Source organism: Mustelus asterias, chromosome 6 (genome assembly GCF_964213995.1).
Source record: "Mustelus asterias chromosome 6, sMusAst1.hap1.1, whole genome shotgun sequence".
NCBI lineage: Eukaryota > Metazoa > Chordata > Chondrichthyes > Carcharhiniformes > Triakidae > Mustelus > Mustelus asterias.
Genome location: NC_135806.1, coordinates 69728337 through 69750244, shown reverse-complemented (window position 1 = coordinate 69750244; position 21908 = coordinate 69728337). Strand labels below are relative to the sequence as shown.

General features: G+C 40.2%; 1 protein-coding gene across 3 annotated transcripts in view; it reads right to left on the bottom strand.

Moving 5' to 3' along the window:
- Window positions 1-13242: 13242 nt before the first annotated feature.
- Window positions 13243-21908, bottom strand: part of LOC144494921 (guanine nucleotide-binding protein G(q) subunit alpha-like) — a 196821-nt gene continuing 188155 nt past the window's right edge. For 2 of the 3 annotated variants that reach the window (XM_078214524.1, XM_078214526.1), the window contains one exon: window positions 13412-17044. In XM_078214524.1, coding sequence (XP_078070650.1) covers window positions 16854-17044 — 191 coding nt within the window. In that variant the 3' untranslated portion in view covers window positions 13412-16853. Of the gene's footprint in view, window positions 17045-21908 lie in introns of all 3 variants that reach the window. The other variant, XM_078214525.1, reaches the window with a different exon arrangement.

Here is a 21908-nt window from a genome sequence, read left to right as displayed (position 1 = left end):
GGTCATGCAATACTGGATGTCAGACTGACCATGGAGGATTTGGGTGAAGTGGCAGGGAGGTACTGCTAGACATCATACAGCATGAGGAAGCTAAACCAAAGTTCATGAATGATATCACAAAGAGGCCTGAGGGAGAGGAAGGAGTAATAGCCATAGAGTCATAGAGGTTTACAACATGGAAATAGGCCCTTCGGCTCAACTTGTCTATGCCGTCCAGTTTTTAACCACTAAGCTAGTCCCAATTGCTCACATTTGGCCCATATCCCTCTATACCCATCTTACCCATGTAACTGTCTAAATGCTTTTTAAAAGCATTATACCCACCTCTACTACTACCTCTGGTAGCTCGTTCCTGACACTCACCACCGTCTGAGTGAAAAAAAATTCCCCTCTGGACCCTTTTGTATCTCTCCCCTCTCACCTTAAACCTATGCCCTCTAGTTTTAGACTCCCCTATCTTTTGGAAAAGATGTTGACTATCTACATTCTCTATGCCCCTCATTATTTTATAGATCTCTATAAGATCACCCCTAAGCCTCCTACGCTCCAGGGAAAAAAGTCCCAGTCTCTACAGCCTCTCCTTATGACTCAAACCATCAAGTCCCAGGAACATCCTCGGAAATCTTTTCTGCACTCTTTCTAGTTTAATAATATCCGGCACAGTAGCACAGTGGTTAGCACTGCTGCTTCACAGCTCCAGGGACCTGGGTTTGATTCCTGGCTTGGGTCACTGTCTGTGTGGAGTTTGCACATTCTCCTCGTGTCTACTTGGGTTTCCTCCGGGTGCTCCGGTTTCCTCCCACAGTCCAAAGATGTGTGGGTTAGGTTGATTGGCTATGCTAAAATTGCCCTTAGTGTCCTGAGATGCGTAGCTTAGAGGGATTAGTGGGTAAATATGTAGGGATATGGGGGTAGGGCTTGGGTGGGATTGTGGTCGGTGCAGACTCGATGGGCCGAATGGCCTCTTTCTGTGCTGTAGGGTTTCTATGATCCTTTCTATAATAGTGACCAGAACTGTACACAGTACTCCAAGTGTGTCTCACTAATGTCTTGTACAACTTCAACAAGATGTCCCAACTCCTGTATTCAATGTTCTGATCAATGAAACCAAGCATGCTGAATGCCTTCTTCACCACTCTGTCCACCTGTGACTCCACTTTCAAGGAGCTATGAACCTGTACTCCAAGATCTCTTTGTTCTATAACTTGCCCCAACACCCTACCATTAATTGAATAGGTCCTGTCCTGATTTGATCTACCAAAATGCATCACCTCACATTTATCTAAATTAAACTCCATCTGCCATTCATTGGCCCTGTGGCCTAATTGATCAAGATCCCTTTGCAATCCTAGATAACCTAGTTAAGGACAGATTTTTGGGATGCTACAAAAGGTACGCATGCAAAGAAACAACTGCTCAAACAACCTTAGGTATGATTTGATAATTAAGAGTTGATCCAAGTGAGGGAAAATGGAGGAAAATAGTGTGATCAACCTTGCCAAAAGTTGCAGTTGTGAAGGATACTTACTATACTCCTTACGCACATTTGACTGTATGGCCAAATTCCCCTCCAACTCGATTTACAAATTTGCTGATGACACCATCGTTGAGAGTCAGATCTCAAACAATGACGAGACATAGTACAGGAAAGAGCTAGAGAATCTGGTGAACTGGTGCGATGACAATAATCTCTCCCTCAATGTCAACAAAATGAAGGAGATAGTCATCAACTTCAGCAAGTGCAGTGGAGGGCATGCCCTTGTCTACATCAATGGGGACAAAGTAGAAATGGTTGTGAGCTTCAAGTTTTTAGGTGTCCAGATCACCAACAACCTGTCCTGGTCCCTCCATGCGGACGATATAATTAAGAAAGCTCACCAACATCTCTATTTTCTCAGGAGACTAAGGAAATTTGGCATGTCCGCTTCAACTCTCACCAACTTCTACAGATGCACCATAGAAAGCATTCTTTCTGGTTGTATCACAGTTTGGTATGGCTCCTGCTCTGCCCAAGACCATAAGGAACTACAAAAGGTCGTGAATGTAGCCCAATCCATCAAGCAAACCAGCCTCCCATCCATTGACTCTGTCTACACTTTCCACTGCCTCGGCAGAGCAGCCAGCATAATTAAGGACCCCATGCACCTCAGACATTCTCTCTTCCTCCTCCTTCCATCGGGAAAAAGATACAAAAGTCTGGGGTCACGTACCAATCGACTCAACAGCTTCTCCCCTGTTGCCGTCAGACTTTTGAATGGACCTATCTTGCATTAAGTTGATCTTTCTCTCGACCCTAGCTATGATTGTAACACTACATTCTGCACTCTCTCGTTTCCTTCTCTATGAATGGTATGTTTTGTCTGTATTACACACAAGAAACAATACTTTTCACTGCATACTAATACATGTGACAATAATAAATTAAATCAAAATCCAAACCTATTATCCCATCTCCAATCTCTCTTGCTTTACCCAAGTCCTTAAAGCATTGTCACCTCCCAAATCTGTATCCATTTTTCATGCAACTCTGAGTTTGAATTTCCCCAGTCAAGTTTTTATCCACGTTATGGCATTGAAATAAGTATCTTCGATGACAATGATCCCAGTGGCCTTTGATTTACTGTCACATGTATTAGTATACAGTGAAAAGTATTGTTTCTTGCGCGCTACACAGCTAAAGCATACCATACATATGGAAGGAAAGGAGAGAGTGCAGAATGTAGTGTTACAGTCATAGCTGGGGTTTAGAGAAAGATTGACTTAGTGTGAAGTCGGTCCATTCAGAAGTCTGATGGCAGCAGGGAAGAAGCTGTTCTCGAGTCGGTTGGTACATGACCTCAGACTTTTGTATCTTTTTCCCGACGGAAGAAGGTGGGAGTGAGTATTTTCAGAGTGTGTGGGGTCGTTGATTATTCTGGCTGCTTTTCTGAGGCAGTGGGAAGTGTAGAGAGAGTCAATGGATGGGAGGCTGGTATATTACATAAGCATGATGAGCACACAGGATTGGAGAAGAAATGGAATAAAAACCAATGAGAAACACAGTTTGTGGGCAGGAAGTACAAAGACAACTGAGCAACTGGTTTCATTCTTAGATGACCAATGAAGTCCATGACCTCCTCACACTAATCATTGAAGTTGAAAGTAATGGGGACAGAAAATAGTTCAGTAGATAATTGATATCATTTGATGTGGGTGCATAGATGTGACGATGGACAGTTAAAACAGTTGTGCTTAAAATATACTGAAAGATATATCCTTTGGACTTAGAGAGTGACTTTAAGGGGCAGAACGGGGAGCAATCAGGATGAAAGAGAAAATGTTTTGCTGCTGAAAGAACAGTTAAAAAGTGGAGGAGTGGGAGTAGTTGTATAATAGGCAAAAGGCAAATTGGTATTTTGAAAGTGCAGCGTTAATGATCAAAAATAGACCTTGTTCAAGGAAAATGCACAGAAAAGATGAGGTTGGAGAGGGCAGAGGGTTTTGCTGGTGAGAGATGCACGGAAGTGATCTGAGGTGGCAGAGCTTTCCAATCTTTGGAGAAGGCCTAAAGGTCTGATTGCAGGACATGGCAAAATTCTAACAAAACAAAGTTCTGACGCTGCCTTCCTGTAATTTCAGAGTGGTTTGCTTCTCAGACAGATCTGCCTGTTATTTGGATTAATTTGGTTACGAGATGTGAACCTCACTGGCTAGGCCCGCATTTATTGCCTATCTCTAATTACCCTGGAGGTGGTGGTGGTGAGCCACCTTTGTGAACTGCTAGTCTTTGTGGTGTAGGCACACCCGCAGTGCAGTTAAGCAGAGTTACAGGATTCTGACCCCGCAACAGTGAAGGAATGGTGATCTAGTTCCAAGTCAGGATGGTGTGTACCTTAGAGGGGAACTTGCAGGTGGTAGTGTTCGCATGTATCTGCTGTCCTTAACGTTCTGGATGGTAGAAGCCGCTGGGTTTGGAAGATGCTTTCAAAGGAACTTTGGCGAGTTGCTGCAGTGCAAGTTATATAGAGTATACACTGCTAGCACTGTGATAGCGGAGAGAGAGAATGTTTAAGGTGGCGGATTGGGTGCCAATCAGGTGGGCTGGTTTGGCCTGGATAGTGTCATGTTGAGTGTTATTGGGTATTCCATCACACTCCAGACTTGTGCCTTGTGAATGGTGGATGGGCTTCGAGGAGTTGGGAGGTGAGTTACTCACCACAGAATTCCCAACCTTCGACCCGCCCTTATAATTACAGTATACTATTTCTGGTCCAGTTCAGTTTTTGCTCAATGGTAGCCACCTGGATGTTTACAGTAGGGGTTTCAGCAATGGAAATACCATTGACTGTGAAGGGAAGATGGTTAGATATTGTCTTGTTGAAGATGGTTATTGCCTGGCACTTGTGTGGGGTGAATGTTACTTGCCACATATCAACCCAAGCCTGAATGTTGTCAAGGCCTTGCTGTATATGGACACAGATTGCTTTGGTATAAGCACTTCTGAATGGTGCTGAATATTGTGCAATCATCAGTGAACCAGCTCCACATTTGTCCTTATATGGAGAGATCATTGATGAAGCAACTGAAGATGGTTAGGTCTGGGACACTACTCTGCTGAACTCCTGCAGCGATGTCCCAGGATTGAGATGACGGACTTCCAACAACAAACATCTTCGGTTGGGTGAGGTATGACTCGAATCAGTGTAGGGATTTCCCCCTCATTCCCATTGACTTCAGTTGTTTGGACCAAGTATGGCAGCAAGAAGCCAAAAGCTGCCTTGACGTCATTCTCACCTCACGAGTTCAGCTGTTTCACTCATGTGTGGATCAAAGCTGTAATGAGGACAGGAGCTAAATGGCCCAAGCGGAACCCAAACAGAGCTACCCAAGTAGCTGCAGGTCTACTGAGTCCTCCTCTGGTGCAGACATCCATGTCTCTGCTCATGCATCTGGCTTCTCTTCATCCTTCCTTTGAGGTAAAGAATTTCTACAGAAATACAGGTGAAGGGTTGCTGGACAATGACCAACTCTTAAGATTGAGTTCAAATATAGAGAAATAACTTCAAAATTAGTATTAAACTCAGATGAGGCAAAAATAAAAGCCATGACAAGTCCAAAAAATGCAGCAATAAATAAGCTTACAAGTCAATAAAATTATCAACTGTAATAGCAACTTAAGAAATTCTGGTCTGCATTGCAAGAAGCTAGGTTGCACATGAGCCTATTTAATACTGTATATGTGAGCCTGTGTGCTCTTGGAAGAAACAATTTCCAGCAGTTTAATAAAGTTTGCACTTTGGAGTAGCAAGTGCTTCCGAGTCAGAAATAACTGGGTGGTGCATTCCCACAATTTTCCATGCGTCAGACATTGCCCATGGTAGCACACTTGCCTTTTGAATCATGTGATTGAGAGTGTAAGGACGACTTGAGCACATATTTGAAGCTGATATGTGGGGGGAGGGTGGGGGGGTGGAAACGCTAAATTAAGGACTTGTTTATCCTCTGAGGTGGGGGTAGAACCCTCAGCACTACTCTAAGACAAGGGGATTTCTCCCGGTGTCGTTACCATCACTCTTCTCCTAACACCAAAAACAGATTGGCCCAAATTATCCCATCTGCCCAAACTTCACATATGGGACATGCATTGGAAGATGTACATCAGGACCTCCCTGTAGAAGTCATGATGCGTGGACATATGTGGGAATTGCCCAAGTTTAAACTTGGCCCGTCTACCCCTCAACTACTTGACTACCTTGTCTCCCCAACTATCTGCAATGGGTCTCGAGACTACCTCCCATGACCAGTCCACACCAACTGATTACCTGACCATCCTGATCTATCTACCTACCCACCCACCTATTCATCTGCTCAGGCACTCATGAATCTGCACTCCTTCAGAAATGAGTGGATTTAAAAATTACCTGAATACAACAGCTAATGACAGACAAATAGACATGTCCTCTCCTTCCCCGACTCTCATACACTTGTTAGACTTACATCCCAGACACATTGCTGCTCATTTTTCTTTCAGCCGGGATTGAAAGCTACCAGAAGAATTGTGCTGTGGCATTGTTCAGTAAAACCTTGATGGGCAGTAGCAATATGGGTACCACATTTCCTACATTGCAACCTTGGTCATAGTTATGATATTGTATTCACTGTGAAGCAGTTTGGAATATGCTGAGGTTGTGCAAGACCAATATTTGCATGCCCTAGAACTAGGCACAGGTGTAAATATATACAGCAGAATAATGTCCCTTGTGTATCTAGAATATTTAAGTCAGATTTTCTGTTTTGTTAGGATGGCGATCTTGTTTGTGAATTTCAAATCTGTGAGAATGTTTAAAGGCCAGATTAACTAATTCAATCAACACCACTTGTCTAAGGCGGAATAAAGTTTTATGCACTTAACTAATTGGACTAGTTCTGTAAATAATATCAAAATCTTTTTAAATTAATGCTTTAAACCTTAAAATCTTTAGCAGAGAAGTGTTCCACCATGAATATACATTACTTGCTCTTTTTAAATGCTTACTTCCTGTACAGATTACAACTCTTCATTTATTCAATTAGTTTCTAACTACGCACTTTAATACTCTTTCAGCTAGTCTTTCTCCTCCACTCCTTCCTGCAAAATAACTTTTGTTTCTCTTTCTTTACAACAAAATCAACGTTGCTCTTTTCTGTCCAATTGCATATTGGGTTCAAACCACTCTTCATTTATATTGCAACTGAACTCGATTCTGAAGCAGTGAGCTGTGTTAGCATGGAATAGAAATGCTTGTGTAGGTCCAGATATGCAATGTGTGTAGGTGTAAGTTGGAAGCTCCGACATGTCACCGAGTTATTTTTCTGCTTCTGCTTCAGAATGATGGCTTCAAGTTAAGTTGTATATCCATGTCCAACAGATCTAAAAGCTAGCCTGTCTGAGGGAACCAAGCACTTAGCATGCAAACAAAAAGTTCTGATATTGCAAATAAGTAGTGCTGAAAGTGACCCCCACTCCTGGTTTGTGTAAAATTAGAGGATTTCACCATCACACCAGTTAATTTTGACCTGAAGTTAAATTGAAATTGACGGATTACCAGTTCCGTAAATTGACACCTGGGCCTTAAATATTTGCAAATGGTTCTGTAGAATGTAGAATATACAACAACATAAATGCCCCCTACTGAGGTTGTAAATATCTTATCTAGCTTGATTAGTTTATTGCAAATAATTTTGTCACATAGGGTCATTGTATTTTGATCAGGAAAGAACACGCAGTTGGAACAAATTTACATATAGGATCACAGACAACTCAATCTGTCAATTGCTGATACCTATTCAAGCTTTGGAGAATCTAAAAGTTTGCAATAACAACTTCTGAGCATCAATGGAAATCGTTATAAATCAAGAAAGAAGCCCATCAGAGATCCTTTTCATGCTGTTGCATTCCTTGAGAAATCCAGAGTAAAGCTTTGGATTTGTGCAGTGATTCCTCACTGAGCAGTTGTGTTAAGGGCTAGAAGGCCACAAGGGGATTTTCAAAGTAACTTCATTGCAGTGTGAATGTAAGGCTCCTTGTGACTAATAAATAAAATAAGGTTGACTCCTTGATTTGGGTGTTTTAATGAAAAAATGAGAGAAAGATGAAGGGAAACTTGACAGAAGTTTGATCTTTATCTCAACGACTGATTCATTCAACCACAGCTTTTCGCCTCCACTTTTGTGTCCTTGTCCACCATTAAACCATTATTCTCTTTCACCCTGGTACAGACCTCATTTCCCCTTCCTTAAGTCCAGGGGACACAGATTTGAAAGGACATGGTGGACAACTAGTTTAATCAGTTACTGCCACACCTGATTGGACCATGTAAAAGATCATTATGTCCTGATTGCTTCGACTAGAACAGCCCACTATTCTAGGATCATCCTGGAATACAAATGTAACCTCCAGCTTCTTGCCTCTATTGCCATCTTAAACTCCTCTTCCCTATCTTCTCTAACAACACGGGAGAGGAGTTCCTGGACTTCTTGGTCACTAAGGTTGAGATATTATCAGTTGCCAGGAACCTCCCTTCAACAAGCTCACCTGGCTAAGCTTCCATTAATGCTCTCCCCTCCGTCCTAGCCCTGAACTCATTTTTTAGTTTCTCTGCAATTTCCTCATGTCCTCTCTGAGCTCATCTTGTCCATGGGATCCACCTGCTGTTCCATTACTCCGATACCAACCAAACTGATCACCCAACTTACCTTCTTGGTCCATGTAGTTGATATTGCAAATTATTCGCTTTCTAGAACTGCTAAAAAGTCTAAAGTCCTTGAACATATTGTTTCCATATTTGTTCTCATCTTTCCTGGAACTCTATGTTTGAATCCCTCAAATCAGCTTTCCGTCCTGCCACAGTACCAAAATAGCTCTTGTCCAAGGAACAAATGGCATCCTATGTGATTGTGTCAACGGTAATCATTTCCTCCTTATCTTTCTCGACCGGTCTACAATCTTTGACACGGATTACCACACCATCCTCTTCCTACACCTCTCCACTGTCTTCCAGCTGAGTGGGGTGGCCTTATCTAGCTCCATTGTTATCTATCATATCTAGAGAATCAGTTTGCAATGGCTTCTCAGTTTGCAATGGCTTCTCACCCTGCTCGCACAGCATTACCTTTGGTGTCCTGTCCCCGCTCCAAAATCCATTTCTTAACTAGCAACTCCATTCCTCTCCTTGGCAACAGTGGGATTAAACAAGTCTGTTTGCAATCTTGGTGTTACATTTAATCATAATAGCAGCTTCTGACCCAAGACTGACTTTTCCAAAGTCTTACCTCATCTGATGCTGCAATCACATTCGTACCTGTTACCTTTAGACTCGAATATTCCAACACACTCTAGGCTGGTCTCCCACTCTGTAAATTTGAGGTAAATCAAAACTCTGCTGCCTGTGTCTTAACTCTCAGCAAGTCCCAAATGCCTATCACCTGTGCTTGCTGAATTACATTGCTAGATAGGGAACCAATGCTCAACTTTAAAATTCTCATTCTTGTTTCAAATCTCTGCATGACCTTAGCCCTCCCTATCTCTATAATTTCCTCCAGCCTCACAATCCTTAAGCGATATCTGCTCTCCTCCAGTTCTGGCTTCATGTGCATTCCAAATTATAATTGCTCCTTATTTGCCAAGCCCCAAGCTCTGGAATTCTTTCCCTACCACCTTTCTACCTCTCTCTCCTATTTCAAGACACTTCTTAAAGCCTACATCTTTGACCAGGTTTTGGTCAGCTAATCTGATATCTCCTTACGTGGCTTGGTGTTATACTTTTATTTTACAATGCTCCTGTGAGCAGTTTGGCATATTTCATTATATTAAAGGCACTATATAAATAACTTCTCAGGAAATTTCGATTGGCAGAGGTTTGAGGATGAGGAGACAGTTTAACGTTAGAAGAAAGTAGACAGATTTTAATAATTGAAAGCCATGGCAAGTTTAATAGGATTGGTAGAAAGAATTAAAGGGTAATTATTTCAGAATCACAGTAAGGAAATTAATGAGTGATTTAAAAGGTTTGTCTCGGTGAGTCAGCAGCCTACCTCTGTCTAAAACAATCCCACTGTGTGCAAATGTCCCTTGAATTTGCAATTATAGTCAAGTGACTTCCCCTTGGGCAGTTCATCACCTGTTGAGTATTCTCAAATAAAAGCAGCAGGGTAAATTGAGATAAGGAATTTCAAGCTCTCAGGAGAAATTTTCAATTCATTTGTTTCTTGAGAATCCAAGGCATCTGTAGTGGCTAATATATCAAAATTTGGTAACAAATATTGTGCACATCAATTGTATCCGTCAACAACAAAGCATTCTATTTGAAAAATTCAAACTGGGTTAGCATGGACATAATTTCTAAATTAAGAGGAAGTTATTTTGTTTAATGCAGTTGCATGTGTCACTATTGGCGAGTAACTGCATCAAGTATCCAACAGGAGTGTGCTCTCTCCACTGAATGTAAATTCACACGTTATGCTTCAGTCCCTATATTTGTGCTCAGATTGCTACATTTCAGAAGAGCCAAATCAAAACAGTGTGCTTGGTTACTGGTTGTTGCCATTTGGTCTCAGCAATGTTTGGGCAGGCTAAGAATCTTTTAAAAATCTGTTTTATACATTCATATTTTCATAAGGACATTACACTATTTGTTGTTCTTCCACCTCCCCCCCCCCCAATGGAATTTCTAAGTCAGTGATGAGAGATGCAACACCTCAATCTCACATTGAGTTGGTCAGTTAGAAGCACAACAAAGGCAACCTATACAAATGGGGCAACATAAACAATTAAACTGGGAAGAACAAACTGGCACTTAAAGTGAAAGTAGATGACCTGAGCCAAGATTGCTCAACTGCAACACATGGTAACACTTTTATATGTATACTCACCCTGGCTTTTGCATACCTGCCAAACTGAGATACAAGAGCACAGCCTTGTGGATGTCGTAAATCCGAAATATATATTTGAGGAACAGCACTCCATCTTTCGACTAGGCACTTTACAGCCTTCCGGATTCAACACTGAATTCACTAATTTCAGACCATAACATTTGTTTCAAGGCAGCTGTTGGTGGTGATCCTGCTTTACCATTTACATCTCCTTTAGAAAAATATTTTATTTGTGCCATTACCATTTCTTTTCACTTTCAAGTATATTCTTTTATAATTTAGTTTCTCCTGCCTCTCACTACATCACAGATGTTCCCATTTGTTCTTCCGCTGCCGCTTCATACCTGGCTTAAACATTGCTACATGTCCAAGTAACTTTAGTTCCTGCTGAAGGGTTACCAACATGAAACATGAACTCTTTTTCTCTCTTCCGGAAGGACCATTTGGCATTGACCTAGGCACCGGAAATGACAACGGCAAGCTCAGCCCTGTCAACCCTGCACACATCTGGGGCTTGTGAAATACATTGCCGTTCCTTCCCTATCAACGGGTCAAAATCCTCGATTTCCCTCTCTAACAGCACTGTGGGTGCACCTACATCTCAGGTACCGCAGGGGTGCAAGGAGGTGGCTCACAACCACCTTCTGAAGTACAATTAGGGATGGACACTAAATGCTGGCCTAGCCAGAAACACCCACATCCCATCAAATTATTTTACAAATGCTGCCAAACCTGTTGAGTATTTCCAGCATTTTCTGTTTTTATTTCAAGCTAAGATGTACATACTCCAGTGGTGAGAGCAAGTTGCTTGGCTGGACCATTCCTACAACATGAGCAAATAACAGACAAGAAGCATTAATTTAATAAGATAATTCAACCAAGTTTGATAATTATAGAATGGTTACAAGCACAGGAGGCCATCATTTCGCCCGTCTATGCCAGCCCACCACAACAACAACTCAGCTAGTCCCAATACACCCATCTTTTCTCCATCATCTTGAAAATTCCCTTTCTTCAGATAATTATCCAATTCCCTTTGAAAACCATGATCAAATCTGCCTCCACTGCACCCTCAAGAACCTATCCTAGTTCACAATTGGCACTTCATTTTTCTTTGGCGTGGACATTATTATTGTGACCTCATTTGCATTCTTTTACACAGCATGATCATTATCAATAAAACTGATGTACACGGTAAGTAACTGAGGGGTCAAAGAAGTTGTATGCCAACTTTAAACACTTGCAAACAATTACAAATGATGGATACTGACTCGTTTAAATTGAATGCAAGATAATGATTGTTAAAAGGAGAGACATGTTGCTGAAGCTTTTTGTCTTGCACCTATCAGGACAAAGGCCCAATTTTAACAGCAATAAGACCATAAGACATAGGAGCGGAAGTAAGGCCATTCGGCCCATCGAGTCCACTCCACCATTCAATCATGGTTGATTTCAACTCCATTTACCCGCTCTCTCCCCATAGCCCTTAATTCCTCGAGAAATCAAGAATTTATCCATTTCTGTCTTGAAGACGCTCAACGTCTCGGCCTCCACAGCCCTCTGTGGCAATGAATTCCACAGACCCACCACTCTCTGGCTGAAGAAATTGCTCCTCATCTCTGTTCTAAAGTGACTCCCTTTTATTCTAAGGCTGTGCCCCCGCGTCCTAGTCTCCCCTGTTAATGGAAACAACTTCCCTACGTCCATCCTATCTAAGCCGTTCATTATCTTGTAAGTTTCTATCAGATCTCCCCTCAACCTCCTAAACTCCAATGAATATAATCCCACGATCCTCAGACGTTCATCGTATGTCAGGCCTACCATTCCTGGGATCATCCGTGTGAATCTCCGCTGGACCCACTCCAGTGCCAGTATGTCCTTCCTGAGGTGTGGGGCCCAAAATTGCTCACAGTACTCCAAATGGGGCCTAACCAGTGCTTTATAAAGCCTCAGAAGTACATCCCTGCTTTTGTATTCCAAGCCTCTTGAGATAAATGACAACATTACATTTGCTTTCTTAATTACGGACTCAACCTGCAAGTTTACCTTTAGAGAATCCTGGACTAGGACTCCCAAGTCCCTTTGCACTTTAGCATTATGAATTTTGTCACCGTTTAGAAAATAGTCCATGCCTCTATTCTTTTTTCCAAAGTGTACGACCTCGCACTTGCCCACGTTGAATTTCATCAGCCACTTCTTGGACCACTCTCCTAAACTGTCTAAATCTTTCTGCAGCCTCCCCACCTCCTCAATACTACCTGCCCCTCCACCTATCTTTGTATCATCAGCAAACTTGGCCAGAATGCCCCCAGTCCCGTCATCTAGATCGTTAATATATAAAGAGAACAGCTGTGGCCCCAACACTGAACCCTGCGGGACACCACTTGTCACCGGTTGCCATTCTGAGAAAGAACCTTTTATCCCAACTCTCTGCCTTCTGTCTGACAGCCAATCGTCAATCCATGTTAGTACCTTGCCTCGAATACCATGGGCCCTTATTTTACTCAGCAGTCTCCCGTGTGAGGCACCTTGTCAAAGGCCTTTTGGAAGTCAAGATAGATAACATCCATTGGCTCTCCTTGGTCTAACCTATTTGTTATCTCTTCAAAGAACTCTAACAGGTTTGTCAGGCACGACCTCCCCTTACTAAATCCATGCTGACTTGTCCTAATCCGACCCTGCACTTCCAAGAATTTAGAAATCTCATCCTTAACGATGGATTCTAGAATTTTGCCAACAACTGAGGTTAGGCTAATTGGCCTATAATTTTCCATCTTTTTTCTTGTTCCCTTCTTGAACAGTGGGGTTTGTAAAGTACCAATATTAGAATGAATATGTGGAGCACTAAAAATTCAAAGTATCCATTTTATTGAACATACAATCCATGACAAGGGACAAGTCTGTTTTGTGCTACTACATTGATACTGTTTAACTGTCTCCCATGAGTGTCTAATGGACAATTATTAATTTCACGTGCTGAAAAAATACTGGATAACATGATTTTTTAAGTGAAGACAAAAATCAGTGGAATAAAATTTAATTCCAGGTACAGTATCATGAAAAGCAGTTTAGAAGAAAAATACAACCAGGAGACATCAAATGAAACCAGTACAAAATTATGGCCAAAAAATACTATATTTGTAACCAGCAAGATCATTTGGGGCATTAATATACAATGTTAGTTTTTTCCAAAAACTATTTCCCCTCCCCAAACAATGACAATACATGCATTTAAGTAACAATTTAAAAACAGCAAATATGATTTTTTAAATATTGCATGTTAAAATTATCTAACAGGAATTAAATATACAAGTCCTACCAGAGCATTTAAAAGAATCTGGCACTACAAGAAATTTCCCATGGTGCACAATGTTTTCACTATACTGTGATTTAGATCTCTTCAATTCTATATCATGAACAGAATTGATTTGGCAGCCATAATACCATTCACAATTTTCAATTAAAATATTTAACTTCTTAAGGTTTTCATTATCTCCTCTGGAAGTGCCAACATGCTGAAATTCTAGAAAGACCAATTGACAGAGCAGTTTTAAAAAAAATGAAGGCAGGTCTTTCGTAGGCCAAATTAACATACTGTGGGTGGGATTTTACGGCCTAGCTTGACCCGAGACCAGAAAATCCTGCACAAGGTCAACGGACCTTCCCGTTGTCTGCCTCTCACCCGCTCTGATTCCATGGCAGGCGGGGCGGTAGAATTCCGGCAACCATGTATGTACACTCCGGTCAATTAGAAAAACGCAAATGTTACATTCGTAGACCAAGCTGCTGGTCTTCCTTATACCTTTACTTCCAGCATGCCTAACTTCATTTATTTATTTGCAGTTGGTGACATAAATTTGTAAATGGTAAGTAGCTGCTTGATTTGGCTTTACTTTAGATCAACAGTATAAATAACGTCTTTATCCTTTCATAGAAATTAATGACACTGCATTGGTCCCTCTGGTGCATTACCAATAGCTTAAAAGCTGACATCTAATTTTCAATTCTGACACCCAACACAGCACAGATGTTTCAGCAAGTCAAGAGACCATCTTTTGTCTCAGGCTTCAATTTTGAGGCACAAAGTTCTTGACTCCACCGCCATAAGGCAAAAGACACAAATTTCAGATGTATTTACTGGTAATACACACATTCTGTATATTCTGACCAATCCCATCAAAAACGCTACAGTTGCAAGAATTTGGCATATGGCATTCCCCAGAATACAATCCTTGTTTTTTAAAAACTCATCTTAATTTCAGGCAGATTGCTCCATGGCAAGTTGCTTTCTTTCACACACGACCGAGAGAGAAAATACTGAAGCCAATTCCTTGTCTGTTTCATGGGCTGAGTCATTTGATTAAAGTTTGTATTTGTACTTTCTGGGAGAGAAAGGAGGGACTTAGATTTTATCAAAAAGAATTCTTTGATCAGAAACCCATGTGGAGATGTATATCAATTAAACTACCACACTCTGATAATTATCTTGACTTTCAAAATGACAATTTTTTAGATCCCGAGCTGAGAAATAAACTGCCAAAAATTTACATTCGCTTTTTGTAAAAAAAGTAAATAACATTATTCAAAATGCGAATTAGCTATAAGACTTACAATACAATTACATTGATACATATTATCAATACAGCACATTCAATCTGCCAAAATTATCACAAAGCCAATATGGATGTGCGCGCGCATGTGTGCACATATATATAATATATATACGTATTCACACAATGATTACAGCATTAATAATTACACTATGCCTACAGCCAGGTTTTACAAATTATAGTTTTTGTTTATGACAGCACAAATGCATGTTTGGTGGAGGTGCAGGAATTAAGGGAGACAATCACTGACCATTAACTTTGGTACTCCATAGAAACAAAAGCTACTCTTTTGAAGCAGAAAACCATGCACAAAGACATCCCACCTTTGACAATGGACAGTACAGATAATTTTAAATTAGCTAACTGACCTATCTATAATCTCTGTGTTATCAGCTCAAAGAGCAAAAAAACCCCCTGAAAGCTAGCTAGTTAAAGGAACACGGTGGCATCCATTCAAATTTCTGCTCTTTAAACAGTCACCAAAGCCCAGGACTCAGATTTTGAAAAGCATGTCTCATTAGAATGAAAGTAATGATACAGGTTCATTTTCCAGGATGTTATGGCAAAGAAAACCATTCTGGTTTAAAATTAAGGATCTGGCAAGATTTTATCAAAACATGATTACAGTACCTTTTAACATATGTGTAAAAAAGTTAAGATACAAAATTGGTCATGGACACTGATCAGCCTATGTTAAAGAATAATACACAGCTAATGGCAAATATTACACGATGTGGAAGAGCACCAGTTTTTTTTCCCTCACTTGTTTTGGCATGTGTCCAACAAAACTGTTTTTAGAAGAACCTAGGAGCCGATACTGCAATGTTATTTGCTTACCATTCATCTTCTGCTCAAGTGCAGTTACTGTGATATGAGCCACATGATTTTAGGCATTTGAGTAAAGCAATTTTTATATATTAAAAATTCAAAAATAGTGAAACAAATGCCATGAGTGGCAATATTAAAACTTTCCTCACTAAAAGCCCAAAAAGTAACATTTAAAAATTACACTGGTGCAAAGTAAGTATGTCAATGATGTCTCCAGCTACAGTTCTAAGAAAAAAGACCCAAGCAGAGATTTCAAAAATCAGCAAATGTAGTGTACATAACATTTCGTTTGGCATATTTCAGTAAAACAAGTCTAGTAATAGCAATAGAGTGGCACATAATAAATAGAAATTGAACCCCATATACTGTTTTACAAGTACACAACATTTTCAATATTTATGTACCTACAGCTATCCATGTTTTTGGGAATCCAAGTGTGGCAAAATTTACAGATGAGCAATCAGCTATTGCTTTAAGAGCTCCCATCTTTATAGCTTATGAAGACAGATTGTTTAGTATGAAACTTGATGTTTAAATTATATCTATCAATAATTTAAAAATCGCAGTACCAATACTTCTCATCTATCAGAAAAAAATACTATAATTATACCAGTGGCAGTTTGGTTCCTGCCAAAAACATTACAATTTTTACTGTGTACCATAGAGCATCAAGAGGAACAGATCACAAAAAGGGTAATTGTACCTCAAATATTCCTTCGGGGAGAAGAAAAGGAAGGGATGTGCTTAGAGAAGCAAAAAAACCCGACCCTCCAAGTGCTGAAATCGGAATTTACAGTGAAAATTGAGAATTTTACATGAAGTCACAAAGTTTTGCCTAAAAAGTGGACTAGTGCTGCAAAGGTGTGTCAGCATCTTTTGCCCCATTTTTGTTAAATAAAATCATAATATTTACTAAAACTCTGTGGAAGCGCACAGAGTCCAGAATGGCAATAAATTAGCATTATGCAAATTATTTTCACAGATAATACAGTTGCTCTTATTTTTTCCATCAAGTCAGTTAATAAACTAGACCAGGTTATATTCCTTCAGGTTTAATTGTAGGATAGTGTCCTTGACAGCAGCAAAGACAAACCGTATATTCTCTGTGTCTGTGGCACATGTGAAGTGAGAGTAGATAATTTTGTCACTATCTGGATTCAGGTCCACAAACATCTTCAAAATAAACTCTCTTGCTGCTTGTGCATCTCGCTGTGGTCCTGTTAACAAGATAATTTGAGAGAGCACAGTTAGTTAATGACATGTCCCTCAGTCTTAATGTTTCCATATAGAGATGTTACAATAGTTGTTGATTCACTACAATTATAGCCAATTCAAAGCTAAGCAAAAAAAGAAATGCTGGAAAATCTCAGCAGATCTGACAGCACCTGTGGGGAGAGAATAGAGCCAACGCTTCAAGTCTAGATGACAAAGGGTCATCTAGACTCAAAATATTGGCTCTATTTCTGTTTTTGTTTCAAATTCGAGCATCCGCAGTATTTTGGTTTTATCAAAGCTAAAGCATACTGCTTATTTTTCCAAATTGACAATAAGAGATTTTAATGCAAGTGTTTCTACACATGGTAGGTAAAATATTAAATCCTCTACAAAGTCACCCTTGAAGTAGTCTACTAGATAATTCAATTTATAATGCAATTCATGTTTTCAGCGACAATGCATGCTGATGACAATACGTAATCTAGGATGAGAACTCATTGCAATACCAAGTGAATGTTGGAATGTAAAGGGTGCCATCCTTTGGATGAAATATGAAACCAAAATTCTATTTGCCAGTTCCTTTGGTCTAGAGGGATATTTTAGATCCAATGGCTTCAAATATTCTATCCAACATTTCCCACAATCTCAACCAACTTTACCAAAAACTATAGATGAATGGATCATTAATAAGACCAGAAAGGAAAATGGAAAATATCTAGGAGGCATGGAACAAAAATGGAGGTAATGGTGGAATCGTACAGCAGTTTAGAATCATAGAATCCCTACAGTGCAGTAAGAGGTCATTCAGCCCATCAAGCTTGCACCGACAAAAATCCCACCCAGGCCTATCCTTATAACCCCACATATTTCCCCTGCTAATCCCCCGGACACTAAGGGACAATTTGGCATCGCCAATTAACCTAACCCGCACATCTTTGGACTGTGGGAGGAAACTGGAGCACCTGGAGGAAACCCACACAGGGAGAATGTGCAAACTCCATAGACAGTTGACACATAATTGAGCTTATTGTGTACAGTTCTGGGCATGACATTAGAAACAGGATATAAAAACAATGGAAACAATGCAATATTGAAGCATCAGGATGTTACCAAGTATGAAGAGTTACAATTGTGAAGGGAGAGTTGAGAAGTTTGGCCTTTTTTCATTAGAGCTGAAAAGGTAACAGATAGATACATTCATGATCATGAAGGGCTAGTGATGAATGGTTTCCTCGGTTTGATGATATTTGCAATTGGGGTTTGGGGCTCGGGGATGGGGGAGCTGCTGTTCTATGCACTGATGTTCCATTATGTTGCCTTTTTTTGGAACTCTTAGGTATGCAAATAGTAACACATTGTACGATAGATGGTTGGAAACTTTTAAGAAATGTGATGACATTCTATAAATCCATAATACCAGGAAACAAATGAATACATCGACTCTTCCAGCCATTTTTGAATATGGAAATACCACCTATGATTGACTGTTGACTCTGATTATAATCTCCAGTTAGAATGCAAACAATTTGTTCCAAGAAGCATTTCAGGGTGTCATTTACTACAGATATGGGTAGGAATAGATGTGTCATAACAATTTTAACTCACTGCCTTTCTCGGAAAGGTAAGCTTAACTTCTGAAATATAAATAATTTCTTGAACAATGATCCAATAACATGCCAGTGTTTCCTGACACTTATTTGCCCATTGTTGACAAAAACAAGAATCACAGAATCGGAATAAACTGATAATCAGGTCATTATATTATCAAAGCATGGTCAAATTGTTGGAACTATTCCAGTTCTTACAACATATGGACTGCATGGTTCGAAAAGGCAGCTTACCACAATTTACTCAAGTGCAATTAGGGATGGGCAATAAAGGCTGACGTAGCTAGCGACGCCCACATGCCACAACAGAAAAAACAGAACAGGTTTTTCAAGTTCAGTTCTGGCGATTCCTGGCACGTTCATTTATTAAAAGAATCCCAAACACAATGACACATTGGCTTACCATGTAAAAGGAAAAAGTAAAAATTGCAGAGTTTCTGAACTCCTGAGTTCAGGTGCATAACTGGACATATAGATATATCTCAACATTGTCATTCTCTAGGAAATTTAAGAGCAGACATTCCCTTTTTCTTTTGTCAAAATCAGTGAACCACTAATGAAATTATAGAAATGCATGTGAAATATGACTTTGTTGCGATGATAAGTACCATTTATGACACACCGTAGAACATAGCACAAAAGGAGGCCATTCGGTCCACTTTGTCCATGCCAGCCCAAGGACACCCAGGTACCTTTTCTAATCTCAACTTCCTACACTCTGTCCATAGCCCTGTTGCTTAAAACACTTAAGATCCAAGTACTTTTTTTTTGAAGAGTTTAGAGTCTCTGACTCCATCACTAACTCAGGCAGTAAATTCCAGACACCCATCACCCTTTGTGTCAAAATGTCTTTCCATATGTCCCCTCTATATTTACTGCCACTTATCTTGAATCTATGCTCCCTAGTTCTAAAATTTTCTGCCAAGAGAAACAATTTTATCCTGTCCACTCTCTCCCTTCCCTTCAATTTTGTACACATCAAGTCAGCCTTCTTTGTTCCAAGGAAAACAACCCCAACCTATCCAGTCTCTCCTCATGGCTACACTTTTCTAGCCCTGGCAACATTCTTGTAAATCTTCTCTCTCCAGAGCAATTATTTCCTTCCTGTAACATGGTGACCAGAACTGTACATAATGCTCCCGTTGTGGCCTCACCGGTGTTTTATACAATTCTAACATTTATTTCCTTACTTTTATATTCTATACCTCTGCAAATGAAGGAGGGCATTCCATATACCTTCGTTACAACTTTGTCTCCTTGAGCTGCTGCCTTTAGGGACCTGTGTACTTGTCCACCAAGATCTCTCACTTCATCTATCCTTGTTAGTATATTCCCATTGATTGTGTATTCTCTATAGCTGTCTGACCTCCATAAATACATTACCTCACACTTCTAATGCTAAAATACATTTGCCACTTTACTACCCACTGGTCTATATCATTGCGTAGGTTACATCTATCCTCTACACTGTCCACTATTCGCTCAATCATTGTGTCACCTGAAAATTTTCTAAATGTGCCCCCCATATTCATGTCCAAATCATTAAATATAGTACAAACAGCAAGGGACCAAACATTGTGGAACACCACTTGAAACAACTGTCCACTCACAAGAGTATCCATTGACCATTACCTTCTGTTTCCTCTTACTAAGTCAATTTTTGATCCAGCCACATTACCCTCTAGCCCATGAAGCTTTTACTTTTTTGACCAATCTGTCATGTGGGACCCTGTCAAACACCTTGCTAAAATCCATGTACACAGCATCCACTGCGCCACCTTCATCAACCCTTCTTATCACTTCCTCCATCAACCCTTGTCATTTCCTCAAAGAATTCAATCAAGTTTGAGAGGCAAGACCTTCCTTTAACAAATCCATGCTGACTATGACTGACATGTCCATGCCCTTTTACGTGATTATCTCTCATGATTGAGGCTACTAATTTGCCCACCACTGATGTAAGACTAACTGGCCTATAATTGTTTGGCATTTTCTTCAATCCCTTGTTAAACAATGCATTTGCATTTTCTCTAGCCCTCCAGTATCTCCCCTGTATCTAGTGAGGATTGGAAAATTATCCTTAGAGCATCTGCTATCTCCTCCCTGATCACCTTCAGCAGCCTCAGAAACAGTCCATCTGCCACTGATGACTTATCAACTTGCAAGGATTCCAACCCTTCGAGTACTTCCTCTCTCTTTCCATTATCCCATCCAATCGCTGTGTTCCTCAGACTACTAAATGTGCAACATCCTTTTCCTTTGTAAACATGGAGACAAAATATTAATTTAAAACCCTTCCCACAGTCTTTGCATCTACACACACATTCCCTACTTCATTTCTGATAGGTCCCACTTTTGCCTTAACTAACCTTTTACCATTATATTGGTAAAATATTTTTGGGTTTTTCTAATCTTTTTTAATCCCTCTCTTTGATTTTCTTATTTCTTTTTTACTTCATCCCAGCACTTCCTATATTTATCTAGACTATCTGTAGTGCTCAGTTCTTTGTATCATACACTTTCTTTTTCTGTTTAATCTTCCCGTGTTCTTCTAGATAACCGGGGGGGGGGGTCTAGATTTGGCAGTATCACTCATTTGAGGGGACATGTCTACTCTGTACATTTAGGATCTCACTTTTTAGTGCTTCCCACTGATTTATCCTCTATCAGTGCCGTCCAGTCCATCTCAGCCAAATCACTTCTCATTCCTGCAAAATGTGTCTTCCCCCTAGTTCAACATTTTTATTCCTGCTTTACCACAATTAATAGCTTGACACCAAAATTAAAGAAACCAGCACAAACATTTGAAACCTCATAAATATAGCTGTTTGCAATAATTGTCAAAAATTATTAAACACCAGTGCGAATGCCACATTTTAAAGACCAGGGGCAGGATTTTCCGACTGCACTCGCCTCAAAACTGAAAAATCCCACACGAGGTCAACGGACCTTTCCATGGTCCACCCCTCGCCCACTACGATTCGTGTGGCAGGCAGAATGGGAAAATCTGCCCCCAGGGTCTTAGAAATCCTTGTGAACCCTTCTAGTGCTTTGCTGCCATTATTGGTGCCAGAGAATGGCCCCAAAATACACAAGCTGTGAACAAGTATGTGACCATGTGACAGAGTGGGTTAATTGTGTGTCAACCACAGAGGGACATGGTTAAAAGTGTGTTTGAAGTAAAATAGTATAACAAAAAAGAACCCCATAAATTATCTATTTGATATACAGCTGAAGTAAAGTAACATTCAGCATCGAT